The sequence below is a fragment of the Leucopleurus acutus genome (assembly GCF_964270905.1).
Source record: "Leucopleurus acutus genome assembly, chromosome: 2".
Taxonomy (NCBI): Eukaryota; Metazoa; Chordata; class Mammalia; order Artiodactyla; family Delphinidae; genus Leucopleurus; species Leucopleurus acutus.
In genome coordinates, this window is record NC_139143.1 from 177,115,631 (window position 1) to 177,138,681 (window position 23,051).

The 23,051-nt window shown below is 47.9% G+C and overlaps 1 protein-coding gene across 1 annotated transcript in view; it reads left to right on the forward strand.

The window, feature by feature from the left end:
* Positions 1-19,611: 19,611 nt before the first annotated feature.
* ECE1 (endothelin converting enzyme 1) overlaps positions 19,612-23,051 on the forward strand; it is a gene marked incomplete at its 5' end in the record, with an annotated part of 112,759 nt that continues 109,319 nt past the window's right edge. Inside the window, one exon of the mRNA XM_082834626.1 lies at positions 19,612-19,712. Within this exon, the coding sequence (XP_082690752.1) occupies positions 19,710-19,712 (3 nt within the window). The remainder of the gene's footprint in view (positions 19,713-23,051) is intronic.

Here is a 23,051-nt window from a genome sequence, read left to right on the forward strand (position 1 = left end):
AAGAAAAAGAAATAAAAGGCATCCAGATTGGAAAGGAAGAAGTAAAACTCACAATTTGCAGATGACAGGACTCTATGTACAGAAAACCCTAATGACCACCAAAAAATATTTAGAGCTAGTAAATGAATTCAGTAAAGGTGCAGAATAAAAAATCAATATACAGAAATACATGACATTTCTATACACTAATAATGAAATATTAGAAATTAAGAAAACAACCCCATTTACAGTTCATGAAAAAGAATAAAATGCCTGGGAATGGATTTAACCAAGGAGGTAAAAGACCTGTAAACTGAAAACTGCTAGATACTGATGAAATAATTTGAAGAAGACACACACAAAAAATGGAGAGATAGTCCATGCTCATGCATTGGAAAAATTAATATTGTTTAAAATGTCCATACTACACAAAGCAATTCACAGATTCACTGCAATCTGTATCAAAATTCCAATGGCACATTTCATGAACTAGACAAATAATTCTAAAATTTGTAGGAACCACAAAAGACCCTGAATAGCAAAAACAATCTTGAGAAAGAAGAGCAAAGCTGGAGGTACCACAATCTCTGATTTCAAACTATACTACAAAGCTATAGTAATCAAAACAGTATGGTACTGGCACAGAAACAGACACACAGATGAACGAAACAGAATTGAGAGTCCAGAAATAAACTCAAACATATATATGGACAACTAATTTACAACAAAAGAGCAAAGAGTATACAATAGAGAAAGGATAGTCTCTTCAATAAATGGTGTTGGTAAAACTAAACAGCCACATGCAAAAGAATGAAACGGGACCGTTATTTTATACCATACACAAAAACTAACTCAAAATGGATTAAAGACCTGAATGTAAGACCTGAAACCATAAAATTCCTAGAATAAAACATAGGCAGTAACCTCAATGACATTGGTCTTAGTGATGTTTTAGTGGCTCTGACTCCAAAAGCAAGGGAAACAAAAGAAAAAGTAAGCAAATGGGACTACATCAAACTAAAAATTTTGCACAGCAAAGGAAGCCATAATCAAATCAAAAAGGCAACCTACTGAATGGGAGAAGATATTTGCAAATGATATATCCAATAAGGGATTAACACCCAAAATATATAAAGAACTCACAGACTCAACAATAGAAGAACAAACAACCCTGTTAAGAAATGAGGATCTGAAATAGACAGTTTTTTCCAAAAAAGACACAGAGATGGCCAACAGGCACATGAAAAGTTGTTCAACATCACTAACTACTAGGGAAAATCAAATCAAAACCACAATGAGATATCACCTCACACCTAATAGAATAGCTATTATTGAAATGACAAGAAATAACAAATGTTGGAGAGGCTAGAAACCCTCGCACGCTGTTGGCAAGACTGTAAATTGGTGCAGCCACTATGGGAAAAGGTATGGAGATTCCTCAAAAAAAGAATAGATCTACCATATGACCCAGCTATTCCACTTCTGGGTATTTATCCCAAGAACAGGAAAACACTAATTCAAAAAGACATATGCACCCCTATGTTCATTGCAGCATTATTTACAATAGCCAAGATATGGAAACAACTTAAGTGTCCATAGATGGATGAATAGGTAAAGAAGATGTGGTATATATAAAATGAAATACTACTCAGCCATAAAAAAGAGTGAAATCCTGCCATTTGCAACAACATGGATGGAACCTGAAGGTATTACGCCAAGTGAAATAAGTCAGATGGGGAAAGACAAATACCATATGATCTCACTCATGTATGGAATCCAGGCAACAACAAACAAACAAAAACAAACTCACAGATACAGAGATCAGAGAAGTAGTTAGCAAAGAAGGGGATTGGGAGGTGGACGAAATGAGTGATGGGGGATCAGCTGTATGGTGATGGATGGTGACTAGACCTGTGGTGGTGTTCACTTTGTAGTGTATACAGATGTCAAATGATGATATTGTACACCTGAAACTTATATTAAAAAAAAAAAGCTGGTCTCTTACCCAGGTCTGTCCCCACCATCACATTCCCACATCGGACTACCACCAGGGGGCAGTTGTGCTCCATCTCAGATGGTTCCTCCACCAGCACAGCTTGGGATGGGGAGAGAGGGGGAGAGAAGCAGATACCTAGGGAACAGAAGGGAGTTAAAAGGCTGCCAGACTCCCCAGCTATCGGGTGTCTTAGGGAATCGGCTCTGCCCAGATCTAGAGGAAAGTTTCTCAATTGTTTTTCCTCCCTTGTCTCCCTCCTACTTTTATGTCTCCTCATTCATTCATTTAATAAACTTTTAAAATAGGTTTATTGAGATAATTTCTATCCCATAAAAGTTCACCCCCCTAAAGTGGACAAAACAATGATTTCTAGTACATTTACAGAGTTGTGCAACTGTTACCATAATCCAATTTCAGGACATTTTCATCCCCCAAAGAAGCCTTGTACCCATCAGCAATCACTTCCCAGCTTTCCATCCCCGGTTCCTCTCCCTCCCTGCCCTAGGAGACCACTAATCTACCTTCTGTCTCTATAGATTTACCTATTCTGGATGTCTCCTATAAATGGAATCATAGAATATGCAGCCTTTTGCGACTGGCTTCTTTCACTTAGTGTAATGTCGTCAATGTTCAACCATGTTGTAGTGTGTATCAGTACTTACTTCCTTTTTATGGCTGAAAAATATTCCATTGCATGGATAGACCACACTTTATCCATTAATCAGTTGATGGACATTTGGGTTTTTTTCTACTTTTGGGCTATCATGAATAACACTGCTATGAACATTAGCATTCCAGTTTTTTTAACTGAGGTATAATTCACATGCTATAAACTTCATCCTTTTAAAGACTACAATTCAGTGGTTCTTAGTATATTCACAAAGTTGTGCAACCGTCGCCACTACCTAATTCCAGAACATTTCATTATCCTACAAAAGACCCCATACTCATTAGCAGTCATTCCCTATTTCCCCTTCCCTCTAGACCCTGGAAACCACGAATCTACTTTCTGTCTCTGTGTATTTGTCTATTCTGGACGTTTCATGTAAATGAAATCATACAATATGTGGCCTTTTGTGTCTGCCTTTTTTACTTAGTATTTTTTCTTTTTTTTTTTTGCGGTACGCAGGCCTCTCACTGTTGTGGCCTCTCCCGTTGCGGAGCACAGGCTCCGGACGCGCAGGCTCAGTGGCCATGGCTCACGGGCTCAGCCACTCCGCGGCATGTGGGACCTTCCCGGACCGGAGCACGAACCCGTGTCCCCTGCATCGGCAGGTGGACTCTCAACCACTGCGCCACCAGGGAAGCCCAGTATATGTTTTTGAGGTTTGTCCATGTTGTAACGTGTATCATTACTTTATTCTTTTTGTTGCTGAATAATATTGCATTGTAATGATATACTACATTTTATTTATGTATTTGTCAGCTGGTAGACATTTGGGTTGTTTCCAATTTTTGGCAATTATGAATAGTGCTGCTATGAGCATTCATGAACAAGGTTTTGTGTAGGCATGTGTTTTCATTCGCTTGTGTACATACCTTGGGTTGGAATTGCAGCGTCATATGGCACACAAAACAGCCGCACCATTTTCCATTCCTACCAGCAATGTACGGAAATTCTAATTTCTCCGCATCCTCGCCCTTTTGATTCTAGCCATTCTCGTGGGTATGAAATGTTATCTCATTTACTCAATACGCTTTTACGGAGCACCGAACTATGTGTCAAGCCTGTTCTAGGTGCTAGAGATGAGCATTGAACAGGACAGAGGTGGCCCTGCCCTCATGGGGGCCCAAGACCTACTATAGATTTAGATATTCAAGGAGTAATGCATACATTAACCAGACAAGTTCAGGAAGTGCAACGATGACTTGAAGCAGAGTATGGGTGGCAGGGCAAGGGCAGTGGTGGCGGAGCTGCCTCATCCAGGGGATCAGGGGAAACGGTGCCGCTGGGAAGATGACCTTTGTGATGAGACGTAACAGGTAAGAAGGGGCCATCCTACTCAGCGCTGGAGGACAAGGTCCCGAGTACAGGGAACAGCAGGGGCAAAGGCCCTGAAACCTGATGAGTGGTGTCTTCTAGGGACAGCAGGAGAACAGTGTGGTGGGAGCTAAGTGAGCAAAGGAGAGGAGGGGAGGTGACAGGGGTTGTGCAGGAAGATCGCTCATGCCTTTGGAGGCTGCCATGAAGAGCCTGAATTTAATTCTGAGCTTGGTGAGAAGCCACTAAAGTTTTGAGAGCAGAGTATCTACATTCTCAGCATCTCCCTCTTTCTGCGTGTGGGGAAGTGGCTCTCAGGAGACAAGGGCAGAGCAGGGAGACATGAGGGCACCATTCGCACAGTGCAGGAGAAGGATGGCGGAGGCTGGGAGGGTTAGGCCTGGGTCTGGATATGCTTTGGAGGTAGAACTGAACAATTTACTGGAGGATTGCATGTGAAGGATGAAGAGAGGAGAAGCATGTTCTTTCTGACCCCTCGCATTTGACAAACGTGCAGTGAGGCCTCAGTGTACTGATTCGATCCAGTGGACCCACCGGGACCAGAAGAGGTACATCTTCTGCCTTCAGCCAGGAGAGCCAGGACTCTCCCCCACCAGAAAATTGCAGGCTGGCGGCCAGTCTTCATCAAGCTTCTGTGGCATCCTGGGTCCTACCCTTGGCACTGTGAGGGCTCAAAAGAAGACCCTTATTTTTGCCCTTAGGAGTTCAAGCCTCATGCCAACCCTACTCTAACTGCTTCTGGTCATCCAGAACACGCTGCCTAATTCATCTCCCTGGCACCATGCTCCCACCAGCTCGTCCCCGACTCGGAGCCCTTCAGTAGGTCGCTGTGCCCCTAGCTGTGTTTCCCAACTTGAGTAATGTATAAGGCAGGCTCTCCAAAAAGAAGATGGTCCTCCCATGCCAGATACTGTTGATTTAAAATGCTTTTTTATACTGTTCCTTAAGATATAAAGCTAGGTCCAAACTCCAAGGGCTCCTATACAACCATAAAACCGAGTTATAAATTCAATACAAACACAGCTACAAACGTGATAACACTCAGACGAATGTTGTTCATTTAATGTTGTTCATTTAATGGGCTGGATGATGTGGTTTTGCAGAATCAAAATCACCCCCTTGCAATTTTGAGTATTTTATTGGCTGTGCCAGTGTGGTGTTCTGTTTTGTCTTTGTTCGTTTGTTTGTTTTTACTTTGGAGCTCCTACACAACTGTGTGGGCTGAATTGATTTGCTCACTTCTTTTCTCATGTGGGTGAGGGGAACCCTCTCAAAGGGTGAGCACATAGCCTCATCGTTTGGCTCCCTTGCTGTGGCCATGTCCATTCCTCTGTGTTTTAAGCCCAGGACTGTTACAAGGACCTTCATGGGCCCCCAGAATTCTTACCTTTGGAGGCTCCACCTCACCCCCTGTCAAACATATGAACATGTACCCACACTTCACATCAACTATACTTTTCCTTTTTGCTATTAAAAGGGATTTATTTTTATAATTCTGCAGTTGAAATTATTTCAAGGAACAATGTTTGCGGGTGTGTCTGTTATTTTAGTTGTTGTTGTTTGTTACTTCAGAGTCATTAACATTCTTTTCTCAGATGTGAAACACTGTCTGGGCCCTTGGAATTCTCCCAGGCCCAAGGGCTGAGCTCACGGTGCTGGAAGATAAACCAGCCAAGCCGAGGCCTGCTTCTTTCTTTCCTCATCAGCCCAAGACTATTAAAGTGGGGCAGTTGGCACCAACCTGCTCCCAAGCACAGACCAACACGGGCATGAAAATGGGGTTGGCTGCTCTGGGTTACGAGACCTGGGTCATTCAGAGGAGTGAGAATTATGCTTATACTCGTTTTTAGATTATCAGTGAAATGAAAGCCCTAAATTATGAAAACCCTAGTGAAGCCAGATTACTGGGAACATGCCTGAGGTTCCCCAGAGGTCAGAGACCCCAGTTTGAGGCCCCTGGGCCTTCAAGGTCAAGTCGCAGCACCTTGGCCTGGGACCAGGTCCTGCACATTGTACGGCTAGTTCTCCTTTCCAGAGGTTTTGTCCTCATCACTCCCCTACCCGATACCAGATACAGGAGCTTCTCCACAGCCAGCCTTTGATCCTACTGTTGTCTCTGCTCAAAATGACCCCCTTACAGTTTTCAGACTATTTTATTTTTTTAAGGTTTTAAAACATTGTGCGGGTTATACATGTTAACTCTAGGAAAATAAGAAAATACAGGTATAGGAAAATAAAAAAATAAAAATAATCAGTGATCTCATCTCAGAGAAATAATCATGATGAACTGATTATTTGCTATATATACTCTTTAAACTTCAGTTTTCCACATGCATATATTTATATTAACAAAATATAATGAGTGTATGTATGATACTTCATGTATGAGTATATGTATATACTTCATGTATGAGTATGATACTTCATTTTTCAAATGAAGTATCATAAGTAAATAAAAACAGAGAGAGTACTATAACATGTACTCCTCACAACAGAGTTTTGACAAAACTTAACACTTTTAGCATATTTGCTTCAGCTCCTTAAAAAAAAAAAAAAAAAAAAAAACCTGACAGATGTGGCTGAAGCCCCCTCTACCCCTGACCTAGTGCTCTTTGGCAATCCCCCCCCTGCATCCCCCTACCAGAGTCAATCTCTCTTACAAATTTGGGGTTTAGTTTTCCCATCCACGCTCTAGATATTGTTAAACTTCAAATGCATTGCATTGTTGTGCATATATCCTTCTGCAATCTGCCTTTGGGTCTGACACTATGTTCTATAGGTGCGTTCGTGATGATTCATGTCACCTAGTTTGTTCATTCACACTGCCATTCACAATTCCGTGGAATGAATGGACCACAGTTTCTTTACCAGTTCCACTGATAATTGATTGTGCAGACTGTGCTACAGAACACCTTGGTACGTACAGTCTTCTTGTGTTGGGAACGTGAATTTCTCTGGGATCAATACCCAAGACAGAATTGCTGAGTTGTAGGTCACATGCAATATCATAACCTTCCTTTTTCTTACTTCACTCACAATTCATGAACAGTTTTCCATTTCAATACCTATCCCACATCAATATATTTTGTTTGTTTGTTTGTTTTGTTTTTTATAAATTTATTTATTTATTTTTGGCTGCGTTGCGTCTTTGCTGCTGCGTGCGGGCTTTCTCTAGTTGCAGTGAGCGGGGGCTACTCTTCATTGCGGTGCGTGGGCTTCTCATTGTGGTGGCTTCTCTTGTTGTGGAGCACGGGCTCTAGGCTCGCAGGCTTCAGTAGTTGTGGCATGTGGGCTCAGTAGTTGTGGCTCGCAGGCTCTAGAGCACAGGCTCAGTAGTTGTGGCGTACGGGCTTAGTTGCTCCACAGCATGTGGGATCTTCCCGGACCAGGGCTCGAACCTGTGTTCCCTTCACTGGCAGGAGGATTCTTAACCACTGCGCCACCAGGGAAGTCCTAATATATTTTTAACAGCTATAGAAGTTCTGCCCAAAATTTCTCAACATAATCAAGATAGGCATAATTAGTTTCTATTAACATCTACTCTGTGAGGGAATATCTTTGCAGCTATATTTTTATAGCATATCTTTATTTCTGTAGAAGGAATGCATAAAGGTAGAACTTCTGGGTCAAAAGGGATATGTATTTTCAAGACCAACTTCCCTGAGAATTCTTGAACCAACAACTCCTTCCGCCAGCTCCCACCTCCTACAAGGGTACGAGGGCCTGTTTCCCCTAAATCTGGCCCAGTCGCACCCTTAAAGCTTTTGCCTCTGGAAATATTGTCCTTACACCTTCACCTCTCCTGCCGCTTCTCCTCTTCCCTCGGCCAAAATCTGTCTTGCGGACTTTCAAAGCCCTTAATAACTCTTGTTTAACATTCATCACTTTCTCATTTCCTCCACAGCTATTTTGGTGTGTGATCTATCTTTGCTCCAGATATAAATATTTTAGTATCAGGAATTCTATTTTCTTCAATGTTATTCTTTCATAATTTATACACTTCCAAGTAACATATACAACATCTATAGTAAACTACACATGCAGACTGTTAAAAAATACATGGACTTCTAGAAAATATTTGATTAAAATGTTCTAAGTCAGTGAAGTTACTGCATTTCCATTCCATTCCACCCAACCAACATTTGTTGAGAAAGCTCTCCGGGTTAGGAGCTGTGCCAGGCCCCAGGGAACCAGAGGCAAATAGGCCCTTGTCCCTGTCCTCCAGGAGTTCACAGCATCCTCTCATGCAAGGCAAAAAGGGAAACATGATGTATTATCTCCAACTCATGATTAAAGAACGAAGGCTATTTCAGCTGTGAAAGACCCTTTACCCTGGTGTTAAAGTACAAGAAGGATTTATCACGTAAGTGCTGCTATAAGAACCTATGTTTTGAACAATCTCTTTAGCAGTCTTTTAGAGACAATGCAGAGATGCTCTGCTCCATGTGGATTTAATTCCTCCATCATACGTCAGAGAGGCAAGGACATACTATCAAGACATCATTCAGGTGCTTTCCTGGTGGCGCACTGGTTAAGAATCTGCCTGCCGATGCAGGGGACACGGGTTCGAGCCCTGGTCCAGGAAGATCCCACATGCCACGGAGCAACTAAGCCCGTGTGCCACAACTACTGAGCCTGCGCTCTAGAGCCTGCGTGCAACAACCACTGAAGCCCACACGCCTAGAGCCTGTGCTCCACAACAAGAGAAGCCACCGCAGTGAGAAGCCCGCGCACTGCAACGAAGAGTAGCCCCGGCTCCCCGCAACTAGAGAATGCCCGCGTGCAGCAACGAAGATCCAACGCAGCCAAAAATAAATAAATAAATATTAAAAAAAAAAGAAAGACATCATTCGGTAAAGGTCCTTCTGGGGGTTGGGGTCGGGGTTCCACCAATGTAGCCTGGGTATAAAGTGGCTTAATGTCTGCTGGCTTAATGTCAACAGCAGAGGAGGACAGCCACTGGGTGATTAGCACAGTGTTAGACGCCTAGTAGGGGTCTAACCACACGCCAGTTCAGCCAGCATTTGTTTACTCACTTATTTATCTGACTGCTCACTCTGTGCCAGGCATTCAGGCTAAATCCTGGGGACATTTTGGTAGATAAAAGACAAGTTGCCACCTCATACACTGCTGGTGGGAATGTAAAATGATATGGCCACTTTGGAAAAGAGTTTGACAGTCTCTGAGGAAGTTGAACATACACTGACCATAAAACCCAGCAATTCCATTCATAGGTATCCAGGTATTTACTCCAGCAAAATGAAAATGTGTGTCCACACGAAGACTTGTAGGCAAATGTTCATATCAGCATTATTCTATAGAGAAAACCGGAAGCAATCCAAAATTGAAAAGGCGAATGGATAAACAAAATGTAGCACAACCATGTTAGGGAATACGACTCAGCAATAAAAAGAAACAAACTTCCAATACTCGCAATGCGGATGAAGCTCAGACTTCATGGTCAGTGAAAGAAGCCAGACACAGAAGGTCTCATATTATACTGATTCCATTTATGGGACATTCCCAGAAAAGGCAAAACTGGAGAGACAGAAAGCAGATGGGTGATTGCCTGGCGATGAGGGTAAAAGCAGGGATTAACTGCAGACAGGTCTGAGGGATCTTCTGGGGGTGATGAAAGTTCGAAAACCGGATTGTGGTGATGGTCATGCAATTCTGCGAATTTACTAAGAATCATGGAATTCTACACTTAAAATGGGTGAGTTTTCTGGCATGTCTTGTAAAGAGACATGACAAAACAAAAAAGACACAGGCCCTCCATCTATGGGTTTTATCATCTAATTAGGGAGAGAGTAACCAAGCACCTAAGTACAGAATAATAAAGTCTGTCAAAGAGAAGGAAGGAGATACAGTGGGTGCAGTGACAGAGAATAAAAAGGGGAAGCTCCTTGGAGAGGTGGCCAGGGAAGGCCTATCTGAAGGGGTGTCATTTGGATAGAGACCTACAAGGAGGACAGATGGGAAGGGCACTCCAGGAGAGGGAACAGCATGGTCAAAGTCAGGGTTGGAAGCCCATGAGCTATACTTTTATGCATATTTTGTAGTGCTTCAAAGAGGTGCCCCGACCTACTAACCACATGGCGCATGAGCGATGGGGCAGGTGTTTAAAAGAAGGTCTGCCTGTGCCTTAAGTTGGCATCAGTTTTCCTGCCTGTTTGTTCCTGCAGCCGATGCGACTGCCCCAGTTACACAAAGGCTGCCCAGCATGTCCACACTGGCCTGCCGCTGCCCAGGGCTTGGGACACAGTGGGTAGTGGAGGTGCCTGGCCACATGCTAGGCAAGGAGACGGCCAAGGTATGTGTGACCTGATGCTGCCCCAGCACCTGCTTCCCAAACTGTAAGTCACGGGGCAGGGATGACTGCAGGGTCCCCTTTGACAGACTCCGCCCGGGCTCAGGCAGTCCAGAGGGCCAGGGGAGCTATAGGCCTCAAGTGGACCTGCCTGCCTGCACCTCCTCTCCATATCTAGACCTAATGGCCCTGAGGGCAGACCTGGATTCAAACTGCCACAGCGGCACTTCTGAGCTGTGTGACCTTGGACTTCACTGAGCCTTGCTCTCCTCCTTTGCAGGATGAGGACGTTGGGGTATGGGAAAGAGCAAATCTAGGATTAGAACCCACAACCACTTGGTTCTGAAGCCCTGGTTTCTCCACCATGCCAGATGCAATGGCTTCTTGCAATGGGCCTCACTGAGGGGCTATTTGGATGTTCTCAGCCCTGACCGTGCAATCAGATCACTGGGGAGTTTGATGAACTTTGGGATCCACCCTCAGGGATCAGGTTTAATTGACCTGAGGTGGGGCCCAGGTGCCAGTACATTTTAAAAGCTCTCCAGATAGTTCTAATAAATAGGCTGCCAGGGTTGAGAATCACTGATACAAGCCCTTCATTTTCTTTCCTTTTTTAAACCCCTTCATTTTAGAGATGGGGTGACTGATGCCCAGAGATTCTGAGTGGCTGGCCCCATCCCCAAGGTCCTCCAGCCATTTGAAGCTGAGCTGGAGTCTTTTGAATTCTTCCCTATGTGTGAAAGAACTATAGTGAGGACGTATAAAGCCTCAGTCAAGAGCGGGACCTCTGTAATCTGATAGAGGTGGGTTCATTTCCAAGTTGTCACTTACCTACACACTGTGTGACCTGGGGCAAGTCACTTCACCTCTCTGACCCTCAGGAACTTCATCTGTGAAAATAGGGGTTACGTGAAGTCTAAAGCAGATAGTGTATGCGGAGAGCAGGTGCTCCTTAATCAGGCGGCATCCCCTAGAAGAGACCGTCAGTACAGTTCGATAGACATTTATTGAGCACCAGCTATAGGCTGGTGCCTGTTTCTGGGGCTACAGAGCTGGGATCAGACAGGGGAGACTGACAGAGGGAACACAGGAAACAGACTGGGCTAGACAGAGCGGAGGGGCTATGTTAGCAGTAACATAGGCTGTGGGAGCACAGGCGCGGGAGCCCTAATCACACTTGAGATGGGGCAGGGGTGTAGGGTATGGGGATGGTTCCATCAAAGGCCTCTTTCCTAGTACCCTGGGTTTGGGGAAGTGAATGTTCGTTGAAATAACTACTTTACGTTAAGTTTTTTGCTTTTGTCTACTCACCTAATCTTCAAAACACCCCTTCAGGATAGGTAACATTACTTGCATTTTAGAGATGAGGTTCAGGGAAGTACGGAACCTTGGCCAAGGTCCCTCAGCTGAGGTCAGAATCCACTCAAGGAGTCTGACTCCAGAGTGGAAGCTCATCCCATGGTCCCCAGCCCTAGTCACATGGGGTTTTTGGGGGGGTCTTAGTCCACCATCCTTGGTTCTGACTGGCTGGGCAGCCCCTGGGGAGTTGTCCCCTGAGTCAGTGGGGCTGAGCAGCTGGTCTGCTTCAAGGGCACCTGGCTCGATGCTTTTCTCCTACCTGCACCTGCACCCCCAGACCAAAGTCAAAAACACCCAGGAGTGGGAAACAGCAGCTCCCTGGGAAACCTCCTGAGAACACAAATATTCAGCCCTTAGGATAAAAGACACCTCCCTGAGTGGCAAGCCCTGGCCTGGCTCTACCACTCCCAGCCCCAGCTCACCCACTGTCCTCACTTCTCTAAGCACTCCAGCCACTGGAGCCTTCTTCCTGTCCTCCAGCACCCTTCCCACTTCCGGGTCTTTGCATAGGTTGCTCCCACTGCCTGAGCCCTCTTCCCTTCTCTCTGGGTGTGTGACTCCATCCTTCACATTCAGCTACTCCCTCTCTAGTGCCCCTGACCTCCCCGCCACATGGAATATCTCCAGCACCAAGCACCTATTCCCCATGTGACCAAAGATATTTGCTAAGGGACTTCCCTGGTGGCACAGTGGTTAAGAATCCGCCTGCCAGTGCAGGGGACATGGGTTCGAACCCTGGCCTGGGAAGATCCCACATGCCGCGGAGCAAGTAAGCCTGTGTGCCACAACTACTGAGCCTGCGCTCCAGAGCCCGTGAGCCACAGCTACTGAGCCCGCGTGCCACAATTACTGAAGCCCGTGCGCCTAGAGCCCATGCTCCGCAACAAGAGAAACCACGACAATGAGAAGCCCACACACCGCAACGAAGAGTAGTCCCCGCTCACTGCAACTAGAGAAAGCCCGTGTGCAGCAACAAAGACCCAACAGAGCCAAAAATAAATAAATAAATAAATTAATTTAAAAAAAAAAGATATTTGCTAAGATGGTCTTGACGTCCTCTCCTCCCTCCTGCCTGATCCACCTTCCCCCACCTTGGCCCAGTCCAGTCCTATGCCCTATCCTATTTCTCTAGGACCCGACTCTCTCCAGTTGTCAACCAACAAATTCACATTACAGAATGTTTTTGTTTATGATCAAAATCTCCTCCATTTACAAAAATTCAGTGGAGCAGCTGCTCGGTGGTAAAGCAAACATTATAAAACATGGATTTAAAAGAGATTGAGGGCTTCTCTGGTGGTGCAGTGGTTGAGAGTCCGCCTGCCGATGCAGGGGACACGGGTTCGTGCCCCAGTCCGGGAAGATCCCACATGTCGCAGAGTGGCTGGGCCCGTGAGCCATGGCCGCTGAGCCTGCACATCCAGAGCCTGTGCTCTGCAACGGGAGAGGCCGCAACAGTGAGGGGCCTGCGTACCGCAAAAATAAATAAATAAATAAATAAATAAATAAATAAAAGAGAGATTGAAAGCTACTAGAAAGAGATAGGGAGAAATCTATCAGGCTTCTGTACCAAATTAGTAACTGAGGTTCAATATATAACTTACCTAAGAGCTTCCTAGCAGCCAAAGCAAAAGGGGAAATATACTGGGTTAGAGTAGTCTGGCTCTGGGGTGACTTGGTCTCTTGAAAAAACACATCCTTACTCCCCCCACTGAGAGGGGCTGTATATAGAAGAGCTGCTATTGGCAGGGAAGGCCTTTGAGCCTATGTCACTCAAATGCTCTTTCAAAGCTCAGCCTGCACTGTTCTTACCTCCTTGGTCCCTGCTCTAGCCTCTCCCATCCTTTCCCACCCAGCAATCTCTGCCCTTTCTCTCCTAGCTTGTTTGTTTCCCCTCCCTCCTCCTGTCACTTGGAGGGAGTGGTTTTCCATTTTCGCTGCACTCCTGTCCCTGCTGGCAGTCTCCGTGCTTGTCCCAGCTCATGCTCAGGCATTTCATCTGCTTCACCGCTCCAGCCTGGCCTACTTTCCCCCGGCTCTGGGCTCCGCAAAAGTAGTGGGTTTTCCATCAGCAGAGGTGTTCAGACCTGGGCCATGTGACCTCTGTGGGGGAAGCAGCAGAGGAGATTTATAAATGGAAAGAGGGACTAGAATAGATGACTTTTCACATCTCTTTCAGGTCCAGCCCACAGGGTCTGTGACTCTGTGCCTGGGTGACCGAGATGTAGCCCAGATCCCCACCCCAGCTCCGGCTCCTGTATGGTCCTTCAGAGAAAACACAGTTGAGTTCAAATCCCATGACACAACTTAAAAGCTGCCTTACTCTAGATTAGTGAGCATGTCCCACTCAGCTTCAGGTTCTTAACATAGAAAACAGGGGTAATACTGACCGCAGGGAGTTGTGGGGTCAACGACAGTGCATGCCTAACTTTTATTTATGTGTATTCCTGCCCAATCACAAGCAGAAAGGGGTTTGAAGCTCCTTAACAAATAAACACACAAATTACAACGACAACAAAAACTGAGCAACTACATACCAGACGATTAAAATAATGGAAAAATTATCTCATCCCAGCTCCCCCACTTGCTGGCTATGTGACCTTGGGCAAGTTGTTTCACCTCTCTGAGCCTCAGCTTCCTCATTTGTAAAATGAGATAATAGTAGTACCTGCCCCCATTGGGATATTATAGAATTAAATAAAGTAATATGGAAGAATATTTAGCACAATGCCTGGCATATAGTAAATAGTCAATACATTTTAGCAATTATTAATATTATGTAATCTCATTTTTTTGTTTATAAAAAAGTAACCTGGGTACAGCTGAGCCACTTTGACGACAGCCTCAAATCACTATTGAATTAGAAACACCAGTTCTTCCCCTCCCCCCACAGCAACAAAAAATTGAAAGGCAATTTAAAGGGCTTTTTTTTTTTTTTAATTTATTTTTGTCTGCGTTGGGTCTTTGATGCTGTGCGCAGGCTTTCTCTAGTTGCGGCAAGCGGGGGCTACTTTTCATTGTGGTGCGTGGGCTTCTCATTGCGGTGGCTTCTCTTGTTGCGGAGCACGGACTCTAGGAGAGCAGGCTTCAGTAGTTGTGGCCCACGGGCTCAGTAGTTGTGGCGCACGGGTTCAGTAGTTGTGGCACACGGGCTTAGCTGCTCCATGGCATGTGGGGTCTTCCCAGCCCAGGGCTCGAACCCATGTCCCCTTCATTGGCAGGCGGATTCTTAACCACTGCGCCATCAGGGAAGTCCAAAAGGCAATTTAAATATTTATTCAATTCTTTTGAAAATGTTAAAGGTGATTTTATTCATAATCTCAAAAAAACTTCTTAACATTCCTTTTCCTCTTTCTGTTTCTTTTTCTTGTCTTCCCTCCCACCCTCTGCAGACAGACTCCAAATCTGTATCCTGAGCCCTTCAAATGCTGTCTCAAAGCTCAGGCTGCACTGCTCTTACCTCCTTGCCCCCTGCTTCAGCCTCTCCCATCTTTTCCCACCCAGCAACCTCTGCCCTTTCTCTCTTAGCTTGTTTCCTTCCCTTCCCTCCTCCTGTTACTCAGATCCACAGAATAAAACCAGGCTGAAGCTACCTGAACTACAGAGTTTTCTTCCTCAAAGGCAGGGAGGAAAGGAGGCTATGAACAGGTGAATAATGTAATGTTCTTCCTCTCACAAAACAGACATACATCTGTTAATACAGCTAAATGCAGAATCTCATCAAGGAGTTTACAGTGGTTGATATTTGAGGAGTAGGATTATGGGGGACTTTTCCCCTATTGTATTCATTTCCATATTGTTTACACTATTTTACAGTGAGCACATATTAATTGCACTTGAACTCAGGGAAAACAGCAGAAAGAGTAAAGCAAAAGCAGGGATAATGTGAGTATCCAAAATATATTCCACTGGTCCTGTATTTAAATCATGCAAAGTGCCAACTATGGGGCCCAGCACACACTTGATAAATAGCAGCTATTGTTAGTCAAGACCTAATGGACCTCCAGCCCCTCATGGAAACTCAAACTGCCCAACTGAATCAGAATAGCTGGTGGCCCAAGGAGAAAGGGATCAGGCTGGGACATGCCGGTCCCCAGCCCCACCCCAGGCAAACTCTCTGCAGGGTTGCAGAAATAGTCTGATTGGGTCTGACAAGTTCTGCTTGCTCCTCCTGGACCAGCCTCCTAACGGGCTCTTTCTGATGCTTACCTGATTATATCCTCCTAGGCTGGCGGGTGGATGTGTGTGATGGGGGAGTCTGTTCCTGGAGAGTCTGGTGATGCCCCCAGGAGCTCTAGACTATAGCTTCAGTTCAGTTATGGAAGACAAAACAAAATAAAAAATTAAATAGTTCTCATAATGAGTCTCATCCTGTCTGCAGGCCATGGGCTGTCCAATTTGTCCAGACTCTCTCTGACTTGGTACATGGCATCAGCAACCCCCCACTCCCCCCAAAAATCAGTCAACCACTAAGGATTCTTTGGGTACCTACTGTATGCTAGACATTACTGAATGTCTACTCTGTACAAGATGATGACAGAGGCAAAGCAGAGGAAGAAGAATACCAATAATAACGGTTGCCATTTATTGAAGGCCTATGAAATGTAAGATTCTCCACAAATTCGGGAGGATTCTTCTTGGACCTTGGTGAGTCCTGAGGCTGGGATGGCTAGAAATCACAACTAGACTCAAATGCCAGGTACCTCTGAGGCCCTCACTCTCCATGGCCTGGCCAGTCAGAACCCTCGGTCACAGTGACTGGCCAAGGAATGGATACATGTCTCAGTAAGAGCCAATGAGACTTGGTTTGAGGAATGTTGTTGGAACTGTTGAGGCAAGAGTCCCTGTTTCTGTTGCAGCTGCTGAGAGACTAGGATGCCTGGCTGGTGCTGCTGGCAGCCACCCTGTGATCATGAGGAGAGAGTCTGCCAGAGGACAAGGCCAGCAGAGAGGGAAACAGTCTGGACAGACCAAGAGAATGACACTGAATCCTGACAATCATCTGAGCTCCTCAATGCAGCCATGACTAAAGCTAGCTCTACCCCTGTACTTTTCAGTTTAAGGGAGTTTTTCTGCCAGTTTGAGCCCAGATGCTCTGACTGCTGTGCCCAGAAACCTGAGTATTTGGAGGAAGCACCCTCACCATCCAGTCTATAGGAGCCTGACAAGGGAAACATGTTTCCTTCCACACAACCACCCAGGTTTCTGTCAGAGAGCACAGCAAGTCCACAGATGTCAACAGAAGCAGCATGATGCCAGCAAAGGACCAAATCTTCTTAGACTGGCTGTGCCACCTTGGGGAAGTCACTTTCCCTCTCTGAACATTAATTTTCCTCACCTGTAACATGGGGCTGGGGTGGGAATCATAGCAACTATAGAATAGAATTGTTCCTAGAAGGCTGTTTGGTGGAGGTGAGCTCTGAGGATCCTCAAGGAGCTGGAGGTTAGGGTCAGAGTTAGCAGCAAACCTTCTCACTGTTCTCCCCTGAGCAGCATAAGACAGGGCCTGTCTCTCCCAGGCAGCCTGGTGGAATGGAAGAGACCGAGCCATAGCACTAGGAGTCCTTCATTCTAGTCCTGGCTCTGCTGCCAGCCCAGGGAGTGGCTCTGGGCAAGCCCCTCCCCTGCCAATGTGCCCCCTTCAGAGGTGAGAAAGCCACACCCTTTCTCCTCTTTTCTTCATAGAGTCGGGATCACATCATGTTCACTGTTGTATCCCCAATACTCAGCCCGGTTCCTGCCTCGTTGGTAGAGTATTCCAGAATGCCCATCGTGTGAGTGAATAAAATGTGGTCAGGATGCCTGACCTTTCTTTTCTTTTTTTTGGAACATGTTGTTGTAGTATAACATATACAGAAAAAAATGCACAGATCCTAAGGCGTCTTCACAAACTGAACACAGCCCTGTCCCCAGTCCTTCCATCCCCAAACCACCTTACCAGCAGCCGGAAGTCCCCCTGTTGCCCCCTTTCCAGTCATTCCCTCCCCAAAGGCAACACTGGCCAGACTTCTGACAGTATCGAAGTGCTTTGAACTTCACATAAATGGAGAAACGCTTAACATTTTCCAGTGGTTCATAGCTTACAGAGGGCCCACGTGTACATTAACTCATTAAATCTTCACATCAGTACTGGGGGGTAGGCAGGAATTACAAATCCTATTTTACAGAGGAGAAAACTGAGGCTCAGAGAGGAGAAGGGAATCCCCCAGAATCACACCACTGGCAAGTGGAAAGCTAGCATAACTGGTTCCATTTTCGTGTCTCCCTGGATTTTAGAATGTCCCTCCAGGCATCAGGAATGGTCACGAATCTGAAACCAGGAATAGTCAGGAATCTGAAACCAGTCCAGGCCTGGGCAGCTGAGGGTATAAGCTACCAGTCCTCCAGGATGGAAAGAGGGTCTGGGCATCCAAGTCCAGAGAAGTTCTGGTCACCTTTTGGGCAGGGCCCACCCCTCCTTTCTAGTCTGTGGCACTCAACAAGCTTTGTGAATGCTGACAAGTGGCCTCCTCCCTGTCTCCCTCCCTCCACACTGGAGAATTCAGAGGGCTGTTGAATGGAAACAGGGAGAGTTATTTCCACAGCTCCCTCCCTGCCCTCCAGGTGGCCACACACACTGCCCAGGAGCAGATGGTCCCTTTGTAACCTTGTACTGTGTGCCCAGACCCCTCCTCTGCATGCTCAGAATCACTCTGGGCCAGCTCCTGACCAGGGTGGCTGGCAGTAGATGCCCTGTCTTCCAGAATCCACCTCTGTCACCCGTGACTGGTAGGCAAGATTCCCCAGGTCTTTCCTTCTGGCCTCATGAACTTCTATACATCCTTCAAAGCCCAAACACCATCTCCTCTGGAATGTCTTTGTCTCTCCTAAACATCCACTTATCATGGTCCCTGCATATTAGTTTCTCTTTCTCAACACAACATAGAGATAATCACAAAGTCACATAAACAAAACACACATTTTCACCTCACCCACAATCTTTCTCTCTCTCTTTTTTGCAAACTGGACTACACACACAGTTGTACCAAATAACAGCCTTGCCCCTCTCATGTGCACATGCTACACCACAACACCAGAGGGGTTTGGGCTCCACTTGTTTACAGCAGGGACACAAAGTCTCTTTCTACCACACCAACGTGCATGCAAAACAGGCCCCAAAAGTACAGATCACACATTCATACAAATACACAGACACACACCTCTTTCACTCAGGCAGTTACACAACCACATGTAGAGACAGTTTCTCCTCTGACATACAAACGTAAAGGCATAGAGAAACATCCATCCTTCTCTCTGCTTCCCTTCTACCTTCTCCTCTCAACCCTCTCACTCTTACACACACACACACACACACACACACACACACACACACACACACACACACACACACACACACACACACACACACACACACGGAAGCAGGCAGTAACAAACTCCCAAAATAGTCAGTCTCTGCCTTTCCGTCACACATAAACACACAGGCACGCGGGATCCATCCCCCCTCCGCTTTTTCTGTCTCCTCCTCCCCTCTTACATACACACACACACACACACACACACACACACACCACATAAACACACACACGCAGCTGCAGCACGCTGGGTCACACTCCTTGCTGGCGCCAGGCAGGAGACAAAGGTCGCCGAGGCTCCCGGCGCCGCGCACCTGACACAGCTGAGCCGCTCCCCGGGCTCCGCCAGCCCCGAGCCGGTCTCGGCGAGGTCTGGACCCCGTACCCTGAAGCCGGAGACCCAGCCCGTTTCTGCCCTCGGGGGTCAGCACGCCACCCCGGCCCCGGCCCCAGTCCCAGCGCGCAGAGGGTTAAGACGCGGGCGCGGGCGGGGCAGGCGGTCCCCGGGCGTGATTGGCTGAGCTGCCCGGGCCCCGCGCCCCGCCATTGGCCCCTCGGCTGGCCCGCCTCCTGGGACTCGGCGCCGGTGCCGCGCTTAGCCTCGGGGCCCCAGCGCGCCGCCGCGGCACGCAGCCGCGGCGTCCGAGGTGTGCGGCCGGGAATTGGTAGTGGGGCCCGGGAAGCAGCGCGGGGCCGGAGCGAAGCGCGCGAGCTATGGTGAGTGCTGCGCCCGGCCCGCCTTGACGGTCCCCCGCGGCGGCGCCGGAGTGGGACTCGGGGCCCGCCCGGCTCGCGGGGGCTGGGCGCAGGCAGCAGCCCTGGGAGGGCGTGGAGTCGGGGGGCGCGCGGGCAGGGCTCGGCTCGCCTGGCGGCGCCGCGCTCGGTCCCGTCGGGGGCGGCCGCGCCGAGCTTGGTTCTGGGCGGCTGGACCCGGCCGGGTTTGGAGGTCTTGGGGTGGCCGATTCGGTTCGGGGTCCCTTGGTGCGGTTCTGGGCTGGGGCGTCCGGAAATCCCTGGACCCGGCTGGGCTTGGAAACCCTCGGCTGGTTCCGTAAGGGGGTCGGGGGCAATCTGAAGAGGCTGTATTCGGTAGGACCTGAGTGTCCCGGGCCTCTGAGGTGGTTCCGGGGCTCGACTTGGGGCATCGTGGGTGGCGGCGCCGAGCGCATTCATAAGACTAGGTTGGGCGCCCTGGGACTGTGAATCCAGTATTCCCCTAGGGGCTTGAGAGTGGAGGCTGGGCAGCCAGGTTGCGGCTGTCAGAGTCCAGGGGCCACTTGGGGACCCTAGGCCCAGCGATCTGGTCTCCCCAGCATCTCCCGGTAATGGGTCTTCAGAGGAGGGGGTTGCTGAGACCAAGCACTGACTTGGATGGGCAGTGGTACCGGGGAGAAGGGAGCTGGGCATGGGGATTTCAGGGGGGTTTCTGAAGCCTTAGGAGAGAAACCCATTTGGTCGGGCCGGAGTTGTTGAGGCTGTGTTAGAGAGGAGGGTTGTCTCTGGAAGGAAAGCTAAGACCTTTCAATATCTCTCTGGGGCCCAGTGATCACCTCTCCATCTTGGGGGCCAAGGCCACCTACTTCTCTGTGGCTTCTTTCCCCAAGGACAGGCCCCTCTGATTCTCTCTCTAGTCCAGTTCTGTACCCTGCGGAGTGGATACAGGTCACCACGTAGGGCCTGAGGAGGGCACGTGCCAGTGATGGTGGCTGCCAGTCCTGGGGATGCAACCACCTCCACTTCTCCGTGGCAATGCTGCCAAGCCTGTGGGAGCCCGGGTGGGGGCAGGATGGGATCCCCTGTAGACTGACGAGTCCCCCCAGGGGCTCCCCAGGACCAGCCCCTACTCTGCCCAGGGCTGGAGTGCCCTTACAACATCCCTTTCATCTTCCCTCCAGGCCAGTCCCCTCTTTTCTCGCTCCACGAGTGTCCGCCTCCCCTCTACCACCTGCCTCTCCGGAGTCAGTAGTAATGCAGGTATGGCTTGACTCTGCACCCAAAGGTGCTTAGAGACCATCTTGGATCCAGCCCACCTCGTAGATCAGGAACCTGCCCCTGGATTGCTCTGCTTGGGCTCCCCGCGGACGGCACTTGATTTAAGGTCTCAGAATATGGGAAATAAAAGGGGTGTCGTTGAGGTTGAGGTCATATCATCCACTTTGCCTCCAAGCCCACCCTGACCTAAGTTACTCAGAAAGAGAACTGTTTTCTCCTTAAATATCAGTAAAGAAAGAGAGGTCACCTTGCGTTGGTGACACTTTTCAGAGCCTTACAACCTAAGAAGCCTCCCAGTCTGTCAGAGAGGCCCCTGGTTTTGGCATCAAACAGATTTGGATTTGAATTCTGGTTCCTCTACTTCCCCAGAGGGACAAATTACGTCATCACCTCCCAGTATCAGTTTCCTCATCTGTGAAACGAGATGATGGGTCTTATCTCACAGGGATGGTGTACAGATTCAGTGAGATAACCCAGTGAGAGTGCTTTGCTCAAATACAGCTAACTTTCCTTTCTTGTACAACCTTAAGCTCAAGGTGGGAAGTTCTGCCTGACATCTAACCTATTTGCTAAGTCTGGAAGAAGGATTAAAATTCATCATGTTGTGGGGAGAAGGGAAGAGTGATACTTAGAGAACGGGTCATTGGCTCATCTTTTAACAAAGATTTATTGAACATTTACTATATGCCAAGCGCTGTCTAGGGAGGGAAAAACAGTCGTAAACACTGTGTCAGGAGAGCTTCCACCAGTTCATAAATGTCCACGCAATCCTCAGGCTAGGTGGCATATCTTTAGGAGAGGTAGAGAGATCCTGCCAGGTGAGGGCTCCCTTCTGTATGGAGAGGTGAGAGAAAGCTTCACCCAGCAGGTGGCATCTGAGTTGGAAAGAACATCCCAGCTGGGGGAACCTGTGTGAGCAGGGGACCAGAGGTGTGGGAGTATGGGAGAGGCCTGAATGGGGCTTGCCTGACACCTGGGCATCAGAGAGGCAGGAGAGAGGAGAGAGAGTGGGCAAGGGATGCTGATGGGGCTGGATGGCTGGAGGCTTAGGCAGACGGAGGAGCCAGAACTCCACTGTGGACTGTTGGTCCACTGCATGTGGGTGCAGAGGAGGCTGATGTCAGGCCTCCTTGGCCGCCGTCATTTTGGTTTCCCCTAAACCCTAGTCCCTGTGCTCATTCCTGAGGTGGGGGTGATTCAGGGCCGCTAGAGTGTTTATTCCTTGGATCTCCTGCTCCATGGGTTTTAAACAATTCAGCGTTCCCTCCATCGTTGCCAAGTTTCCCCTGGCCCCTGGGTTCCTAGTGGGGCTCCTTTGGAGAGTGTGTGGGCTGTTTCCTGTTGTCCTGGCTTAAGCTCCCTGATGGTTCCAAGCTCCCCACCCAGGTCTCTAACCCCTTGGCGGGGAGTCAGCGCTGTTCTCAGAGACCAAGTAGACCCCCGCAGTGCAGGCTTGACATGAGGGTTCTCAGGAGGCACAGCAGCAGGCACAGAGGGGTGAAGGAGATTGCCCAGGGTCACACAGCAAGATAGCGCCAGAGCAGGCACAGACCTCCTAGATGTTTGGAGGGTTACCAGATGGACAGGTTGGGGGAAGGAGGCCCAACCCGGCATTGCCAGTCCACTCTTGTGGCGCCTTGAGAATGTTCCTTTACATTCCAAACTAGGGGCTGAGCACAAAGCCACAGCTGAGGGTTGGGAATCATCTTTACCGTAAGTGGCTGAGTTGAGGACAGGTCCAGCTCCTAGGTTTGAATACTGGATATACCACCAACTTGCTGCGTGACTTTGCATCAGTTATTCCCTCTTTCTACACCTCCTTTCCTACCAAGTGGGGCAGATCTGCTCCTTCTATAAGATACAATGTAGAAATGCTTCATTGCCTATTAAGCACTTGAGGGAAAAAGCATTATTAATTAAAGGTGGGAGGCCAGCCACATCCCCCCTGACCCAGTCTGTAGGGGGTTCCCGGAACACAGAAGTACCTTTCCCGGTGTGGCCAGAGCCTGTGCTCATAACTGGGTTATTGCTAACATTTTGGTAAATAGGCATGTTGTTAACTTT